Source organism: Pogona vitticeps, chromosome 2 (genome assembly GCF_051106095.1).
Source record: "Pogona vitticeps strain Pit_001003342236 chromosome 2, PviZW2.1, whole genome shotgun sequence".
Lineage (NCBI taxonomy): Eukaryota > Metazoa > Chordata > Lepidosauria > Squamata > Agamidae > Pogona > Pogona vitticeps.
The window spans coordinates 297,138,724-297,158,977 of NC_135784.1; the positions used below are offsets into that span (position 1 = coordinate 297,138,724).

The 20,254-nt window shown below is 43.1% G+C and overlaps 1 protein-coding gene across 1 annotated transcript in view; it reads left to right on the top strand.

Annotated features, from left to right (window-relative positions):
- FECH (ferrochelatase) overlaps positions 1-19,360 on the top strand; it is a 35,965-nt gene extending 16,605 nt beyond the window's left edge. The window contains exons 7-11 of the mRNA XM_020778275.3: positions 1,120-1,218; positions 4,583-4,690; positions 5,769-5,933; positions 7,336-7,395; positions 16,500-19,360. Of these exons, the coding sequence (XP_020633934.3) occupies positions 1,120-1,218; positions 4,583-4,690; positions 5,769-5,933; positions 7,336-7,395; positions 16,500-16,634 (567 nt within the window). The 3' untranslated portion in view covers positions 16,635-19,360. The remainder of the gene's footprint in view (positions 1-1,119; positions 1,219-4,582; positions 4,691-5,768; positions 5,934-7,335; positions 7,396-16,499) is intronic.
- Positions 19,361-20,254: the final 894 nt, after the last annotated feature.

The following is a 20,254-nucleotide window of genomic DNA, read 5'->3' on the forward strand; positions in this document are numbered from 1 at the left end:
TTTGAACTGCAACTCCCAGAAACCCCAGCCAGCACAGCTGGTGGTGAAGGCTTCTGGGAGTTGCAGTCCAAAAACACCTGAGTAACCCAAGGTTAAGAACCACTGATTTAGACCACAGTCAGTCCAAATCTGCAGCAGAAAACAGTGGATTCTGTGACCTGTTGGTTAGAACAGTTGGCTTTTTTCCCCATATGCCTTGCACTACCCCTTCCCCTTCAAAGTCCTCCTCAGCCTTTACCAGATTTCACCAGGCATAGAATCAAGTGTTACAGGCAGTGAGAAGAGAAACAGACTATAGTTTAGAGACAGGGTGTGTGCTTTTGTGTATGTGAAATTTTGGTGGGATGAAGAGGAACCCTCTTAGAAACCAGTTTGGGGCTCCATTATTTGTCGGACTATCTTTCCTTAGGAACACCAATCCTTATCACCCATTCTTAACAGGCTTCACTTCTTCGAGAAAGGCAGAAGACGGCCACCAGAAATTGCGACGTCTTGGTCACGGACCCTTCCCTTTGCAATAGGTTCCCAGTGCCTATCCGTCCCCTTTCTATCATCTTTTAAAAGGATGCTGAAAGCAGTCCTTTTTCAAGAGGCATTTGGTGATATTCTCCTCTAGGCTCACAACTTTTTCCTTTCCACCATCTTTGGGATTTTGAAATTGTTAATTTACGGTCTATGTTTACTTGTTCATGTCTAATGTTGGTGTGTGAGGAATGGGTTTACTATTTTTTTAAACTTATTGTTTATGGTCTTTTACTCTCTTTGTAAACCACTTAGAGTAATCCTTAGCACTAAGTCAGAGGTATAGAAATGTATGAAATAAATAAATTATGAAATAAATCAACCGTGGAGGAGCATTACCTATCAGTATAGACAAGGACATAATTTTTATATATAAAGGAACATATTTGTATACTGAAATTTTTGCCTTATTTGAGCATAATTGTCATCCTTGGGGAAGATGGAGTTTCATTAGTTCTACTAAAGCAGAACCATTGAAATCCATTGGAATCATGGTCGTTGTGACTGACATCCCATCCATTTTAACTGGACTAATGCTGGATTTAGCCCATGGGAGTTAACCCTCTCTTTCTTTCTTTTTTTAACCCATGCTTTCAGTGCTTTGCAGACCACATACAGAAGGAGCTGTCCCTTTTCCCACCTGATCGAAGGAAAGATGTCGTTATTCTTTTTTCTGCTCACTCTCTACCAATGTCTGTGAGTAAATGGCAATCCATTTCTGAAATCGTTGTCTTCTTGTTAAAAGAGTCTTCTAGCTTTCTTTCTTTCTGTCTGTCTGTCTGCCCCCCACGCTCTCTAGCCCTCTCCCTAAAATCTCTTCCCATTTTTTAAAATTTGCTGTTCTGGGTAATCAAGTTGCATCTGACTTATGGCAATGCTAATAGGGTTTAGAAGATGTTTGAGCTATTTAAGGAGTGGTTTTACTTTCTGCTACTCCCCATGGCCAAGCAGTGATTTGAACCCAGGTCTCCTGAGTCTTGGTCTGTCACTCTATGCACTGCACCATGCTGGCTTTGATATTGTAATGGAATATAGCTTGGCTTCAATCTGTTCACCTGTTTGTCTTGCTGTGCCCCAAAAAAGTAATCTGCCATTGGTTGTATAAAAGCAGTTCGAACCGTATTCAACCATTACTTACCTTGTTGATCCAGCATGCGAAAAGGGGACACCTACTCCATCATTATCATGGAAAACAGAAACTCTTAGAAGGAGAGGTTCCTGTATACATGGATACTGTCCACCTCCCCCAGGACAATCAGTGTTAGATCAATGTGGTTAAGTAAATGCCTCAGTAGGGTTTCTGAGTCTGGACCTTTGATGTAGTAGTCAAGACCTGTTAGCTAAATAAAACAGGAAGCTTCCACAATAGTCAGAGAGAGAGAGCACATTGCAAAAGTAACTGTAAAAGTAACTGCTAGTAAGGAAATGGAGAAGATGACTACGGTGTAAATGGTAAATCCCCATCCAGGTTTTGGGGCTGCTAAACAGCAGTGAGTGGACTGGATAAAGCTAATCGTCTCTCCCCCCCCCCCTTCTGCCAGCCCAAGGTCATCTACTGAAGTTGAATGGGGTTCAGGACAGATAAATGGAAAAGCTGTCACTTAAAACATTGTTATACTTTGGACGTGGGATACCACTCCCTTCTTCTGGGGCTGCCTTGCTGATTATAAAGTTTTCCAATAGTATTTTCATAAAACAGCTTGTCTGAGTGCAAGAGATATGCTGATCGTAATTTGTTCGCCAAAAGGAATGGGGCAATCTCAGAAATGTCCTGGTTATTTCCCCCCCTTTCTCCTCTCCCAAGCATATCAGAATAATTTTGCTGTTTATAGAAATTTGGTGCCATCTAGTGGTTCTCAAGATCAGCAAAAAATATATATTACAGTATACAGAAAAACACAGATAAGTTTGTAGTTTGAAGGGGGGAAATCAAGACGATAAAGAAGGTTAAATTGTTCTTAATATCCCTTGGCAAAGACCACACTGAAAATGTTTTGTGTTAAACTCCCCTATAGACTTACACTGAATTTAAAATTATATCTCAAGTTCAGAGTGACTCTTGATCTTTATAAACGGCAGCTTGCATCATCTGTACACTGAAGGGAGGTATGAATATATTGATGGGAGTGCTACATTTTGGAGAAGCATCAGCCTCTCCACCCCAGCTTTTAGAAATAAAATTAAAGGAGAAGACCTCCACACCAGACCTCTGCTCAGGGGCTAGTTAAAAGGGAAAGGAGGGTGGAAACCCCATAAGGTTGAGAAATGGAACAGAGCAGCTGGCTAGCTAGAACCCTGAATGCAGATGCTTTGCACTGTGAGAAGTCACCTGTTTTCTCAGTATGTATTGAGCTCCTTTTGTTACTGGTTCCCCTTGACAATTTTTGTCCAGTCGTGTCCGACTCTAGGGGGCGGCGCTCATCCCGCTCTTCAAGCCATAGAGCCAGCGTTTGTCCGAAGACAATCTTTCCGTGGTCACATGGCCAGTGTGATTTAGACACGGAACGCTGTTTACCTTCCCACCGAGATGGTACCTATTTATCTACTCGCATTTGCATGCTTCAGTGGGATATCTCGGTGACACACAGCTCCAAATGCATAAATGTCCTCCCTTAGGACATTAAAAAAAGAGAGAGATTGTTGTTTAAAATGGCCAAAATTCAAACAGCTTACTGAAAGAGGCCCAAGGTATTCTGCTGCCTGAAGTGAAGAACAGGAGGACCTTCTGTCATACATATGGAAGGTGTCGGAACTGGCTTGTGTCTCATTCTTTGGCACTGGCAAAGGGGGAAATGTCTTCTACTATGCTAGGCAGGCTAGCTAGCTTGGCAGGTTGCCTAGGGATCGCCACGTGGCACACAGCTCTCTCCTCCTGTATCTTGCCATTGCTTTCCACCATCAACAGCCCAAAACTGTGCATGCCCTTTGTTTAATGGTAGGGCAGGGCCTGCCAATGAGCTTTGAGTCCATTATTGGTTATAGTGTTTTCAGTGGTGCTTTTTCAGAGAGGTTTGCCTGGCCCTTGTATTGCATTCTTTCTGGTACTAGGTAAGGAACTCCCCACTTTTTTTTACTCCTGCAGTTTTACAGATGTGTTAGTGCCTTCTAGATTTTTCCACTCTTCATGGACTAACCTGCAAGACTAACATTCCCACTCACCTTTTCTGTGGTCTCCTCATTCTTTACAGAAGGCCCTACAGCCTCCTGTAAGATCTGGATGTTTGAGACTCGTTATAAAGGAACAGATACCTGTCTTAAGGAATGAATGTAATGGGATGAGGATAGGCAGGTACAGAATCTTGACACAGGAATAACATGTGAAATCAATATTCCTGTTGGCATTCCCAAAAAATAGTATATAGCCCTTATAGAAAAAGCCATGTTTTTTCTCACATTTTTTTAAAACAGGCCTTAAAGACATGAATGTTCGAGGCTGCATTTTAATACCTGGATTCAATCTTTATGTCATAAATAGGAGCTTTTACTGTTTGCTGTTTTAAATGTTTTATGATACTGTTTAAGTAATTATGTTTTAGTGGCCAAAATCTTGTTGCATAGCACAGTAGATTGCTCTGGAGTAGACCCATTGAATCAGTGGGGATTTGGTGACTCAGCTCCTCCTTTTTAAGTGTCTCTGATTCAAATGGGGCTACTCTAGTTTTGACTTCATATGCTAAAGCAAGTAGCATTTAGAGTGGGCTTATTTGAATAAATTGAACTTACGGAGTTGACTCACCAACTCAAGTTGATCGAGTAGGCCTCTTCTCATAGTACAGTTTACTACACTAAGCAGCAGGATTTGGGCCATTGTTTTACAGTTCCACCTTATAATGGGCCTTGATCAGGCTTTGCCTTAAAAGGCAGTATGAAAATGTTCCATAATTAAGACAGTTAGGGGGAATCCTTTGATCTGGATGTGTTTTTGTAAATGTGGGCTAATTTTTGCATGTACCCTGGCATCGGAAAAGTTTTATGTTGTTTATTTTAATCCAACAGAATTTCTATTTTAAAAATTTAACAGATTCAAAATTAATAGTTTTAATTTTTTTTTCTGCAACAGGTAGTTAATCGTGGCGATCCATATCCTCAAGAGGTGGGAGCAACTGTTCAAAGAGTTATGGAGAAGCTCAACTATTCCAACCCATATAGACTTGTTTGGCAATCCAAGGTACTGTGTTTCCCTGAAAATAAGACAGGGTCTTATATTAATTTTTGCTCCAAAAATGGCATTAGGGCCTATTTTCAGGGGATGTTTTATTTTTCCATGGACAACAATCTACACTTATTCAAATACAGTCATGAAATCTTCTGATTGCTGCACAAGGGTGGAGGGCGGGGTTTCATTTAATTGGGGCTTATTTTTGGGGTGGGGCTTATATTACGAGCATCCTGGAAAATCCTACTAGGTCTTATTTTCAGGTTAGGTTTTATTCCATAGCCAGCTGCTGTAACTTTGTATGTGTTCTCTTTGCCCCAGCCATGCTTGCTGTTAACTGTGTCTGTTGCAAAATAAGTGCTAGGTGCCATGCATCACACATAACAAAGGCAGAGGCTTAAGTATTGCATTTTAAGAACCAATTAAAACATTCAAGAAGATTGCATGGTACAGTTCCCTGTCACTATACTTCTATGTTCTTCTACTGAAACCCTGGCCTGAACAGCTATGTCAAAGGTTTCTGGAAGTTGCAACCCAAGAACACTTGGGTTACCCAAAGTTGGGAATTGCTGCACTGCACAAGCAAGAGACATGAGCATGGGGGAATGTTTCTGTTTTATTCTATGTACCCAAATACCTTGCATGAGAAAACATAGTATGTTAGAATGAAGGCAAAAAGTAGGAGTGTGTCCCCCTTGATATTTTAACTTTCCCCGTGAATGGAGTTGGGCCTTCAAAGATACGGGTCTGTCCTCTGCTAGGCACCTGGTGCCGTTTTTCATTTTAGTGGTGCTGCTGCAGGTTCATTCATTCATTCATTCATTCATTCATTCATTCATTCATTCATTCATTCATTCATTCTATTTGTACTCCGCCTATCTGGTCAAAACGACCACTCATTTTTGACCGATGGCAACTTTTGCCTCTTCCTTCCTATCCTAGTTGCCTTTCCTTGTTGTCTATCTTCTAAGAAACTCTTTTTTGCTATAAAAGCCTGTGTCTGTTGACTGATGGCATTTTAGAAATAGCCCCAAAATGTTCATGCATTTTTTTTTTTACTTTTGCCTTCTTTCTTTCTTTTTTTTCGTAGGTTGGCCCAATGCCCTGGTTGGGCCCTCAGACAGATGAGACCATCAAAGGCCTTTGTGAGAGAGGAAAGAAAAACATCTTGTTGGTTCCAATAGCATTTACTAGTGACCACATTGAAACACTGTATGAGTTGGACATTGAATATGCCCAGGTCTTAGCCAATGAGGTAAAAGCATAAGCTGTTCTGCTGCAATGACACCTTGAGCAGGGGGTGGTGAAAAGCTGGTGACTGAAGACTGCATCTCCAGGTTACAGCCTTTGCCCTTGCCTAGTGGCTTTCAGGCACATTTCCCATCATCCTCACTCATCATGGCCAATGGCATCATGTTTAAGAAGGCTGACTTGGTGGGAAGCAAGCAGACACTGAACTGGGTGATATTTACTTCAGAGTAAATGCCCAGGTTGTATGTTCTAATGTATTTCTATTCTGTCTTTCATCCGAGACCAACTCCCTACATTCTTTTCAAAAGTTAATTTATTATTTATTTGCTTAAAATATTTTAACCCCACCTTTCTCCTTAAAAGGACCCAAGTTAGCATAGAATCCTAGAGAAGTGAAGTTGTCAGGGGCCTACAAGGCCATCAAGTCCAACACCCTGCTCAATGCAGGAATACAATCAAAGCATATCTGCCAGGTGATTATCTAAGTTTTTCTTGAATGTCTCCAGTGTTGGAGCACTCACCGACTCTCAAGTTAACTGGTTCCACTGTCGTACTGCTCTAACAGTTGGGAGGTTTTTCCTGATACTCAACTGATATCTGGCTTCCTTTAACTTGAGCCCATTGTTGCGTGTCCTGCACTCTGGGATGAACGTGCAACACAACAGCCAGAATCCTTTGGAGGAGGTGAATTGCCCCAAATTAAGAACTCACCACAGACCTTGTCTCTCAGTGCTGAGTTGTGTTACTCTGTGTGCAACAGATAATGCCCATCATGATTTCTTAAACTTGAAGCGATTTGCCTCCAGATGTTAGGGTTTTCCATTATCCTGGTGCAAAATCCCAGTAGGGTTTTGGCCAACGCTGCAATGTATGAAAGATAAATTGAGAATTTGTGACATGTAGCACTGGTGTCACATTTCCTGCCTTTTTCCTCCAGAAGATGGAGTAGCAGGCAATGGAGACTGACATTAAACAGGCCAGTGTAGAGAAGCAACCTTTTCATTGATGTGCTGCTGGTCAGACGTGACCACTAAATATCTAGTGTGGGTTATAGAAAATTAGAAATACTTAGCCCCATTTAACAAAAATGGAGCATGTGGAGTAGACAAACTGTTGGTGCCATTTAAATCCATGGTTTTGCTCTTCCCCACCGATCCAGTCTCTTGACAATCTCCTGTTTGCAGAAAGGTTCTTAATGCTCTGAAAGTTGCAACAGCATGGGGGCAACCTGCAGGAAACCAACTTTCCTCCAGTGTGAGTCACAAATTCATTGAGCCCTTTTCTAACGCCTTCAGTCTTAACTGCTGCCCAGTTCCTCCTTGACAGAGAAGTATTTCATGTAGGGCCGAAACCAAGGAGGTGGATTACCTTGTCTTTAACCAGTCTCTTCCTCTCTCTTTCTCCAGTGTGGTGTTGAAAACATCAGAAGAGCAGAATCTCTTAATGGAAATCCACTGTTTGCCAAGGTAATTAATTGACGGCGAATCCTGGTTCATCAGGGAACTGGTGCAAGGACGGATTCCCCTTTCTCCAGTACCTTAATCCACAAAGATTCCCCAGTAGCCACCCCATTTTTTCAGGTCTTCGCTTCACACTTTCTGGCCGGTGTCTGTATGCAAAGGGTAGACTGTCCCTACAGAGTCAATTCTGTACTGAATTCTTTGGGAAGAAAGAACAGAGAGAAATATTTCAGCACGCAGCTAGAGGCAAATTGCTTCATCTTTCTCTTAGTTCGGCATCTATATTGGTTTGGGATACGAATTAAAAAGAGATGCAAGTATGAGATATTATAATATTAAGTAGCTAACTTAAAACATATGAGTTAAAGACAAGCATTGCATTAAAACCAGAGATGGGGGTATTCGTATACAAATACAAATACCCCTGCACAGATGGATATGAGGAGGGTCCGGCATCTATCCTTGATGCTGTTAAATGCCTTAATATGCTTTAAATAAGGCCCAGTTAATTCAAGACTTGATCTTGGACAAAATAGTAGATCTGGCTTGTATTACTGAGACCTGGTGGGCACATTAATTTGTCCACCTGGATATTCCATCCAACACCAAGGTAGACTGGAGGGTCGGGGAGGGGGAGTTGCTATTGTTTATAAAAACTCTTCAGAGGTTGTTAGGCTCTCTACCTTGAGCATCCCAGACCTTGAGGCCATTCACGTGTCGGTGGGGACCTGGGATGGTGCTGGTTTACCATGCTTCCTGCGATTCAGCACTTTCCTTTCCAGAGCTGGTGGACTTCATCTCGGTGGCAGCACTGAGATTCCCTCAAACTAATTGTCCTGGGTGACTTCAATGTCCATGCTGAGGTTGGGGCCGCAGGCTCAGCTCCTGAGTTCTTGGAAACCATGGTTTCCTTGGACATGTCCCAGTTTGTCAACGGTCCTACCCACATGGTGGGTCACACATTAGATCTGGTGTTCTCAACATGCCAGGAGAGAGTGGACCAATGGTGAACGATAAAAATAGTAGCTATGCGACTTAGTGGTAAGAATCCTATTGGTTACAGTCATGGCCAAAAATATTGGCATCCTTGCAATTCTGTCAGAAAGTGCAACCCTTCTCTCAGAAAACTGTTGCAGTTGCAAATGTTTTGGTACTCACGTGTTCATTTCTTTGGTTTGTGTTGGAACAACACCAAAAACCCCACAAAAAACAGAAGAAAAGTTGAATCTGATACAATCCTACACAGGAACCCATAAATGCAGTGGCCAAAATTATTGGCACCCTGTCTAAATTGTAAGAAATAATGGCTTTTCAAGCATGTGATGCTCCTTTAATTTGTATTTAGACACACCTGTCACAAGTAAGAGATGTGGACAATATAGTAATCACACTTTCAACCAGTTAAGGTGGAGAAACGTTGACTCAACCTTTGTGTTGTGTGTGACACTGAGCATGGAGAAAAGAATGAAGTGTAAAGAGTTGTCTGTTGATTTGAGAGAAAAAATTGTGGAAAAACATTGACAATCTCAAGGCTACAAGTCCATCTCGAGAGATCTTAATGTTTCTGCGTCCACTGTGTGCAATATCATCAAGAGGTTTACAGCCTATGGCACTGTAGCTAACCTCCCTGGACGTGGATGGGAGAGCAAAATTAGTGAAAAATTACAACGAAGGGTTGTTCAAATGGATTAACTTCCAAATAAATTCAAGATGATCTGCAGACACAGGGTACAACAGTGTCAGCTCACACTATCCATCGCCATCTGAATGAAAAGGGACGCTATGGTAGGAGACCCAGGAGGACACCACTGCTGACACAAAGGCATAAAAAAGCAAGACTGGAGTATTCCAAAACTTATGTGACAAAACCACAATTCTTCTGGGAGAACATACTATGGACAGATGAGACAAAAGTAGAGCTTCTTGGTAAAGGACATCATGGCACTGTTTACAGAAAAAGAAATGAGGCATTCAACGAAAAGAACACAGTCCCTACAGTCAAACATGTTGGAGGTTCAAAGATGTTTGGGGTTGCTTTGCTGCTTCTGGCACTGGATGCCTTCACTGTGTGAACGGTATCATGAAATCTGATGATTACCAAAGAATTTCAGGGTGCAACGTAGTGGCCAGTGTCAGAAAGTGGCGTCTCCTCCAGAGGTCATGGGTCTTCCAGCAGGACAATGACCCAAAACACATTTCAAAAAGCACTCAGAAATGGTTACAAACAAAACGCTGGAGAGTTCTGAAATGGCCAGCATTGAGTCCAGATATGAATCCCATAGAACACCTGTGGGGAGTGTTACATAACAGCACTGATGTTACCTGTCTGTCATGGGTTTGGAGGGAAAGTTCCATCCTATGGGGAGTGGAAGGCGGGACATCAGGAGGAGGGGCTGTACTGTATAAATATGTGATGCCTGTGTGGTGAAGAGGAGATGCTGAGACAGACTGTGAGACACTGGGTTGGGACGAAGCAGCAGCTGGGGAAGAAGAAGCTGTTGTGGGAGTCTGGGTGTCTGACAGGGTACTACTGTGTGTCAGAGTACCAGCCTGAAAGGTTCAGGGGTCTGTTGGTTAGCCAGAACTGATGGGTTCAGGGTCTGTGCTTTAAGTTAAAGGTTCTAGGTGAACCAAACTGTATGCTTGTGTGTGTGAGAATAAGCCACGTTACTTTATTTTATTCACCTGATTGTTTTATTTACCCTGTTTGTATTTAAAATAAACCTTATTCTTTTATTGTTTAAAAATCCATCCCTGGTCTGTGTGACTTATTATAGGGAATGGTTGGTGGCAGCTTAGTAACTGTGTGATAGATCCCAGTAGGTCTGGGTTTGTCACATTGATAATCAATGTGACAAACCCAGACCTACTGGGATCTATCACACAGTTACTAAGCTGCCACCAACCATTCCCTATAATAAGTCACACAGACCAGGGATGGATTTTTAAACAATAAAAGAATAAGGTTTATTTTAAATACAAACAGGGTAAATAAAACAATCAGGTGAATAAAATAAAGTAACGTGGCTTATTCTCACACACACAAGCATACAGTTTGGTTCACCTAGAACCTTTAACTTAAAGCACAGACCCTGAACCCATCAGTTCTGGCTAACCAACAGACCCCTGAACCTTTCAGGCTGGTACTCTGACACACAGTAGTACCCTGTCAGACACCCAGACTCCCACAACAGCTTCTTCTTCCCCAGCTGCTGCTTCGTCCCAACCCAGTGTCTCACAGTCTGTCTCAGCATCTCCTCTTCACCACACAGGCATCACATATTTATACAGTACAGCCCCTCCTCCTGATGTCCCGCCTTCCACTCCCCATAGGATGGAACTTTCCCTCCAAACCCATGACAGACAGGTAACATCAGTGCTGTTATGTAACACCTCCCCTCTTTAAAAGTTGTTTTGTAGGGGGAAAGCTAAAAGTGCTTTTCACCAAAAAACAACCTGCATAAAATACACAACAACATTTATACATACCATATAATACTTACATATACTTACACTCCAAGTTAACCATAGCAAATATGCATTTAAACATTTTACCATATACAGTACATCAATTTACCTTTATTAATACCAACCAAATTCAAAACCAGGTACATTTTAACTTTTTGTTCACCATTATATACATATAGTCCATGTTCTTTCGCCGTCTTCAGTTTTCAGGTCTTCTTGATAAGGCGTCAGCAACACAGTTCACTGACCCTCTGACCACCTTCACTTCAAAGTCATAGTCCTGTAAGTTCAAAGCCCACCTCATAAGTTTGCTATTGTGGGTTTTCATCGTCTTTAACCATTGCAATGGTGAATGGTCAGTACACAGAATAAAATGTCTTCCCCAGATGTAAGGCTTGGCCTTCTGGATCGCGTAGACTATGGCCAAACACTCCTTCTCCACGGTTGCCAAATGTCTCTCACCTTTTTGAAGTTTCCTACTCAGGTAGGACACTGGATGCTGGTCACCATTCTCATCCTCCTGGCACAGAACCGCTCCTACCCCGCTGTTAGACGCATCGGTGTAGATGATGAACTCCCGGTCGAAGTCTGGAGCACGCAGGACAGGATAGTTGATTAACGCCTCCTTCAACCTCTGGAACGCCGCCTCACAGTCGCTGGTCCACGGGATGCTGTCATCAGTCTTCTTCCTCGTCAGATCGGTCAGCGGAGCCGCAATCTCGCCAAACCTCGGGATGAACTTTCTGTAGTAGCCCACCAACCCAAGAAATGATTTGACTTTTTTCTTGGTGTTGGGTCTGGGCCAATCACGAACAGCTTCTATTTTGGCCTCCAGGGGTTTTATCACTCCTCCCCCTACCTTGTGACCCAAGTATTTTCTTTCTGGGATACCCAGCTGCAGTTTGCTCTCTCTGCAGAGCCTAGGCCAAAGCACTTCCTCCCCTGGGTTAAAGCGCCTCTCCCTGCCTTCCTGGTCATCCCAAGCTTTCTTTCTGACCTTTTGAGCTGGCAGGGTCTCTGCTGCTAGCTCTAGGTTTCTCCTTAGGTCATTCATCAAGGTGTCTATGTAAGTCACAACGTCTTGTGGGTCATCCTGGGTGATCTGCTCCCAATTTTGTTTGATCAAATCAAGGGGCCCTTTCACCCTTCTCCCAAATAAAAGTTCGAATGGACTGAACCCGGTACTGGCTTGTGGCACTGATCGATAAGCAAACAAAAGGGATTGCAGCTTCTGGTCCCAATTGTTTGGATTCTCTGCCAAGAAAGCCCTAATCATGCGCATTAGAGTCCCATTGAACTTCTCAGTTACCCCATCACTTTCAGGATGATAGGCAGTGGCTTCCCTGAGCTTAATTCCACAGATTTGCCATAAGCGTTTCATGAGCTTTGACGTGAACGATGTGCCCAAATCTGTGATTATCTCTGAGGCAAATCCCATCCTGGACATGTACCCCACCAAAGCATCGGCCACTGTGTTAGTTTCGATGTTTGTCAAGGGTATGGCTTCAGGATACCTTGTGGCATGGTCCACAATTGTTAGTATGAACCTATTCCCCCTCTTTGTGGCCTTGGGCAAAGGTCCCACAATATCCACCCCTATGCATTTGAACGGAGTGTCAATCACAGGCAAAGGGCACAACTTTGCTTTGGTCCTGTCGCGGTTATTCCCCTGCCTTTGACACACATCACATTGTTTACAGAACTCCCTGATCTGCTTCCCTATGTCAGGCCAGTAGAAATTCTGTGTGATTCTCTGCTGTGTTTTGTTCACTCCTAAGTGTGCAGCAAACATGTCAGAGTGACCCCTTTGTAAGATCATGGGGCGATACTTTTCAGGTACCACTAGCTGACTCCTGATCCCATCTCCCCCTTTTGAGATATTCCTCAGGGTCTCTCTATACAGAATCCCCTTTTTCTCCAGAAATCTCACTGGGGTTTCAGGTGCTAGCTGGGCGTCAGTCACCTGTTCAAAACACTTTTGGAGAGTGGCGTCTGCCTTCTGCTCCTGTCCAAATCTGCTGTCTGTGGTTAAGGTTTCCACCACAGCTTCTGAACTTCCCCCACCTGCTTCCGTCTCTGGCTCATCATTACCCCCTTGAACTGTCCCTGTGGTGGCTTGTGAGCGTGTAATCACTAGCACCCGTTTCACATGTTCAGCCAGGTCATTTCCCACGAGCACGGCTGCTGGCAGAGTCGATGAAATCGCTATCCGCCAATCTCCCCTCCAGCCTTGAAAGTTGACAGGTACCTCTGCTACTGGCAGAGAGATTATCTGCCCCTCAATCCCTGCCACCTTCATGCTCTCATTTGGGATTATAAACTCCCTAGGAATAATATCTGGATGGCACAGGGTTACCTGGGAACAAGTGTCCCGCAGCCCCCTATACTGACGGTCAAGTATTCCTACGTCCACCCCTGCTGTCTCAAACAACTGAGAATCTGTTTTTATCAGCAAGCAGCGCTTTACCTCCAGAAGAGGACCATTTTCCTCAGCCTGATCAGCATAGGTAGCTGTTCCAGACTGAGTAGTCATGGCAACAGGCTCCCTGTGTGACAATGAGCTTTGCTCTTTCTGGACACAGAACACAGCTTTTGGCTTGGTCCCACTAGAATTCTGAGGCACCATTCCTTTTAGCTGCTTCAATTTCTCACACTCTGAGATCAGATGACCCTTTCCCTGACAGAAATAGCATTTTCTAGTGCATTTGGATTCCCTCTCCTCTTGTTTCGGTTTTCCCTCCAAATTCTGAGGGCTTGGTTTCATGCCTGAGGGCTTCCCTTCACCATGGGCCCCTCCCCCTTGCTGGCTTTTCCCTGGTCCCTGAGAGTACTTGCTGTAGGTTTCTTTGGGTTTACCTACAGATTTCCCCTCACCCAAGGGCTTTCTTATTTGGGAGATAAAATCTGCGATCTCTGCGGCTGCTGCCACAGATTTCGGTTTCCTTTCCCTCACCTGGAATTTCAATTCCCCCTGCAGGACTGAATAGAACTGTTCCAGGGCTATCAAGTCTTTAAGCTGCTCATAGGTCTCTATTCCCTCCTGCGATAGCCATTTCTCAAGCAGCCTCACCAATTGGGCCCCCACTTGGGTAAAAGTCTGTTCTGGTTTTTTAGTGAGGGACCTGAATCTTTGTCTCAGCTGCTCTGCATTTATCCCATGTCTTGCAAACACCAGTTTTTTAAACTCTGCAAAATCTTTCATCAATTCCTCAGGCATCTCGGCATAAACCTCAGCCAGGCTACCACTGATTAAAGACCGCATGATGGTCATCTTCTCAGTTTCCCTCACTGAGAAGTCCACAAACGCTCTTTCCACTAAGGAAAAGAACACCTCAGGACAATCTCCCTTGTGGTACACAGGGAATTTCTTCAGGTCAGCCTTAGACAGTTGGCCTCCCTCAGAATCCCTATTATTATTATTGTTCTGGTTCATCATTTCCAGTTTTCTTAACTCATACGCCATCCTTTCTTTTTCCAGAGCAATTTTCTCTCTCTCCATTCTTTCTTCCCTCTCCATTCTCTCTCTCTCTCGCTCTAATTCAAATGCCATTTTCTCTCTCTCTAATCTTTCCTCCATTTCCCTCACCCTCAGTTCATGCTGTTGGGCTAGGAGTATTTTCCTGAGTTCTGGGTCCTGCTCTCCTGTGCTGTCACCCTGCACTGAGCCAAATTCATCCTCAGAACCTTGGTCAATCTGGGGGTCTTTCACTTCACTCATGTCTGCTACTTGGCTTCGAGTCAAGGGCATAACCCCCCCCTCAGAACAGGCTGCTTTAAAAAGTCAAGCCTCAAAATAAAACGACCACTTTTTTTCCTTCTTGCCTCAGAACCAGCTCTCCCTAGAGACTGCTGCTGTTCTTCAGCACTACTTGCAACAGTATCGAGTCAGAGCCTACCCCCCTCTGCTGGGCCTCTCAGCTGGCAAGCTAGCTCACTGTTGCTACGCAGTTTTGCCTCAGCGTTTTCCCGCCAAAATCAGGCTGCCTCAGAGCACCTTAATCTAAGTCTCCCCAGTTGGCACGTTCTTCTACTAGTGCACCTCCCCGTGAGGTACACCTAGAAGATTACCTACGCGCCTCAGACTGTCCCTGACTAGACCCCCCTTGCTCTGGGCACACTTGCCAAGGCTTTGCTGGACCGCTGGACAACTGGACCAGTCGTATCCCACACGCTGGACACCAATCAATGTGACAAACCCAGACCTACTGGGATCTATCACACAGTTACTAAGCTGCCACCAACCATTCCCTATAATAAGTCACACAGACCAGGGATGGATTTTTAAACAATAAAAGAATAAGGTTTATTTTAAATACAAACAGGGTAAATAAAACAATCAGGTGAATAAAATAAAGTAACGTGGCTTATTCTCACACACACAAGCATACAGTTTGGTTCACCTAGAACCTTTAACTTAAAGCACAGACCCTGAACCCATCAGTTCTGGCTAACCAACAGACCCCTGAACCTTTCAGGCTGGTACTCTGACACACAGTAGTACCCTGTCAGACACCCAGACTCCCACAACAGCTTCTTCTTCCCCAGCTGCTGCTTCGTCCCAACCCAGTGTCTCACAGTCTGTCTCAGCATCTCCTCTTCACCACACAGGCATCACATATTTATACAGTACAGCCCCTCCTCCTGATGTCCCGCCTTCCACTCCCCATAGGATGGAACTTTCCCTCCAAACCCATGACAGACAGGTAACATCAGTGCTGTTATGTAACAGGGAGATCTCAAAACAGCAGTTGGGAGAAGGCATCCTTCAAATCTGAAGGCCCTGGGACAGTTTGCAAAAGAAGAGTGGTCCAAAATTCCAGTAGAGGGGCATAAGAAACTCATTCATGGTTACAGGAAGCAATTGATTTCAGTTATTTTTTCCAAAGGGGTGCTACCAAATATTAAGTTAAGGGTGCCAATAATTTTGGCCAGTGCATTTTTGGGTTTGTGTGTGGGATTGTATCAGATTTGACTCCTCCTCCTCCTCCTCCTCCTCCTCCTCCTCCTCCTTCTTCTTCTTCTTCTTCTTCTGTTCCAATGAAAACTAAAGAAATGAACATGTGAGTACCAAAACATTTGCAACTTCAACCATTTTCTGAGAGAAAGGTTGCATTTTCTGACAGAATTGCACGGGTGTCAATATTTTGGGCCATGACTGTATATATGCTGAAATCGAATGGAATCTGTCATAATGCTAAATTGCTGCTGGTTAAGGAGTTAGCCCTTGTGTTCTTCATCATGTGTCAGTTGTGTAACTTGCCACATGACAAGGAATATAACCTAAACTAGTGACAGCTCACCTCTGCAGCTGATGCCTTTTGACTTACTCCAGTGTACAAAAGTGGAAATATTCTGGCTGGTGTTCATTCTTTTGAAACACACGTGAGAAATTCTGTGCACTAAGGAATTCCTCTTCTGGATTTCCGCTAGCTCCTGATCGCCGTTCCCTTTTTTTTTCTTTTCCTTTTGGGTATGTGTGTGTGTCTGTTTTGATTACAGCTGCTAATAATAATCCCAAGTGCTCTATACAAGCAGTGGACTCACTAGCTTTTTTCTTTCTCTAGCTTCCTTTAGCTTGCTTGTTATTTGGAAGTCCAATATAGATTTTATTTTTTTTGTTAAGACATCTTTTATCTTTTCAGGCCTTGGCAGATCTGGTCTATTCACATCTCCAGTCAAATAAAATATGTTCTACGCAGTTAACGCTCAGCTGCCCGTTGTGTGTGAATCCCACTTGCCGAAAGGCAAAAGCATTCTTTACCAGTCAAGAGTTGTGAAGGTGTATCTGCAGAGAAGTGGACTCGAGGCCTCTGTGGAGCAACCCCCGTGGATCCTGCAAAGCGTGCTGACAGCTTCTGCTTTCCTCCGCCCTTTGGTCCATCTCACATACAGTGTTTTGCCTTCTGTGTGGAAGTGGATCCCAAGTGGCATTTGCACTGGCATGAAAGAGGGACGGACTTGAAACCTTTCTTCTTTCCTTTGTTCCCTTCCTCTTTCGTTCTTTTACCAAAGGCTCTCATATTGGGAGGGAAGTTGCATTTCAAGGGCTTCATCCTTTGGGTTGCTGAGAACACTTGTCTTCCTATAAAACTGATAGGCATTCGGGGGCTCTTAGCACCCCACAGTATCAAGCCTACTTCAGGTGCTGAACCATAAGCAAAAGGCTTAGGACAGGCTCCTCACTGTGAACTGCAAATACTGGAGTAAGATCTGGCTCCGTCACTGATTCAGCAATGACATTGAATAGCCGGTGAGTAAATTAGGAACTGGTGCCTCCTTTCAAGAGCTTTTGGTCTTACTCCAGAGATTTGGGTCTTCGGGTGGCAGTCTTGACCTCTTCGCAGAAAGCTCTTGAATGTCGGACCTTGGAAAGGTTACTTTTCCAGACTGAACTATCCCTAGTCCTTCAGTTACCATGAACAATGATGATGGAATTTTGGGACTCATTATCTAAAATCTCTCCAAGCTCTGCTTAAATATGCATTCGTCATTTTAAAAATTCATGTCAGTCCTTCCATGTAGGAGATTTACTACTTTTGTGGGTTTTTTAAAACTGAGCATTGTCGCTAACACACTTGACTAGCCTGCTGCTCTTATTTTTTTTTTCCAAAATGGAGTTTGATGATCAAGTCATATCAGGTTGTTTTTAAACTAAGTTTTTCTTTATAAATGAGAAATTACTTTTTGTGGGAGGGGGTTGTCTTCTCCTTTCCACAGTGCAGAACAACTTAGCAAGGCTCTGTTTCCTTGGACCACAAAGTACTCCAAACTATATTTACATAATTTGATTTGTTTGAAAGTTCAGTGATTATAGCGTTTGTATGAAGGAAAGGTTTGTTGGGAAGTGCACTATGGAAAGGAAGTGCTGTGCCTTCTGATTCGTAGTTGAAGTTGTTTGGATGAACATCAAGGATGAGGCTCATGGAGATGCTTTCAGTCATGCAGGAGGCTAGTTCATCCCCGTGAGGAATGGTTGGTCATCCAGATGTTTTGCAGTTCACCTCTCAGGAGCTCTAATTAGTGTGGCTTATGGTAAAGGATGCATCCGGGCCCTCAAAATTTCTCTGCCACTGTTGGCCCTGTGAATTGAGATTAATCTTAGCATCTTCTGAGACGACTTGACAAGACCTGTGAACAGGTTGTATGGATCACTGTTTAATATGGAAGCCTTCCATGTATATATGTTGCAGTAGCTGTGCATCAGTCAAGTAATTTTCATAAACACTAGTGATTGTACTGTTACACAAGAAAAGATGGAAAAGATGGAAGCATGTGTAGATTGACATCGCTGGGGAATGTGGCCCATTAAAAATGGGTAATTAGAGAAAGGAAATCAACCAGAGAGGTCTTCAGTGTATAGTTTTCCTGTAACCACTCTTATGTTACTCTGAGAAAAAGCATAGTCCCCACGAGAGGAGAATGTGCATGGTGAACATACAGTCTGATGAACATTATTCATTTTTACATCTTATGTGTTATTTGAAGACTATGCATATGATCTGGGGACTGTGAAAAGACTCTTCTATGCCACCTGTAAACATTCCCAATGATAATGTTTAGTTACAATCATGAGTGTTTATGCACTTAACTGCAAATGTATATGTCTATGTTTGTTGGAGGGGGTTTGCGATCTTTACAACTGGACCTGTCCAGAAATGGTGGCTCTCCTTATGAGACTGCTTGTGTTTGAGAATGTGTCCCTTTTCTAGGGATGATCTGTAAGCAAGGTGTCAGATTTGGTAAATGTTGGCATTTTATTGGTAGTTCTAGAGATTTTAGGAGGCCCAGTGGTAAGTGCCTGAAATGCTTTTGAGATTTTATACTAGGTGAGTGATAGAACGAAGGATGAGATTTGAGCATTTGGATAGTAGGGCACTTTGAGATTTGCTGGTAAATGTCAAGATTTACTATAGTTCTGTCATATTCTCTTAAATTCTAAGAATCACCAGTACAGAATAAGTAAATACATTTGTTGAATGTTTGACACTTAATTACAATATGTACAGCCAACCTATCAGTGAAAGTTGCTTAAGAAGCAGACCCACTAATGTCAACTGTTTCAATGAAGTACCTGTGCAGAGCAAATAAAAATGTAGATTAGTTGTTATATTTCTGTGTGAGTGTTCACAGGTCAAGTGTCTGAGGAAGTGGACATAATCCATGAAAATTAACTTGAAAATGTAGCAGTCTTTAAGGTGCGACTACATTAAAAATATATATATTTTTTGCTTTTATCTGGATATATTTTGGAACTGACAGTTGTCACGGCGCACAATGCAGCTGCAAGGGGTCTCGTCCCTGTGACCAGCATTCTATTTCTCATGAAGAGCTTCCTTCACTTTTGAACAAGTGAGAATATGAGGCTCCTCTACAGAGCTGCTTTATAGATCTGCTTATTGCTTTTCCAGCTGTCAAGCCACTATGGTTTTTGTGGGATTTCTTCGGCTGCAAATTGATTTAGATTTAATTCCTGTTGTCAATTAAACCTCAGATGATCTATTAAGAGTTTTCTTGCCTTGTTTCTTTAAACTCATGGTGACCGCATGGAACAATCTGTTTGCAAGCAGAAAAAGTTATAAGTGTCCTGAATTGGGATAAAGACTCTGTGTGTCCGTGCATTATAGAATTATTATAGAATTAGGAATGAGGTGGAGAGTGGAAGATTGGAAATAGAAGACTGGTGCTGTTTATGTCATTTTGTCAGCAAAAGTTTGCTTTGAAACGGGGTGAGCCTTTCACTCGCCAGATGTTGATGGCCCACAACTCGCATCATCCCTCAACTTTGGCCAAGCTGGCTAAGGCTGATGGAGTCCAATGGCATCTGGAAGACCACAGGCCTTATTCTTAGTTTCCACAGCCTCTAGAATTGATGCTTAAAGCAGCCACTTCCTCCATTTCTTAACTAGGAACTCTGCATGCCTGAAACACTGTTTTTCCTCAATTGCTGCTTTTCCTCTGCATTCTGCATATCAGTTCCTTACAGGGATGTACATATTCCTCAGTGTAGTGTCCACAAAGAGCTTTGGAAATTTACCAAAAGTTAGGTAGATTATAATACTATAATAATATGGTATAAAGTATTTTAAGATACCAAGTGTGGTGTAGTCATAGAATCATAGAAATCATAGAAAAGTGAAGTTGGAAGGGGCCTACAAGGCCATCAAGTCCCACACCCTGCTCAACGCAGGAATACAATCAAAACATATCTGCCAGGTGATTATCTAAGTTTTTCTTGAATGCCTCCAGTGTTGCAGCACTCATCAACTCCCGAGGTAAATGGTTCCGCTGTCGTACTGCTCTATAGAGTGATGGACTAAGACTCTGTAGAACAGGGACTGAATCCCCACTCAGCCATGGAAACTGACCTGTGGAGTAGAACAAGTAAAACCACTTCTTA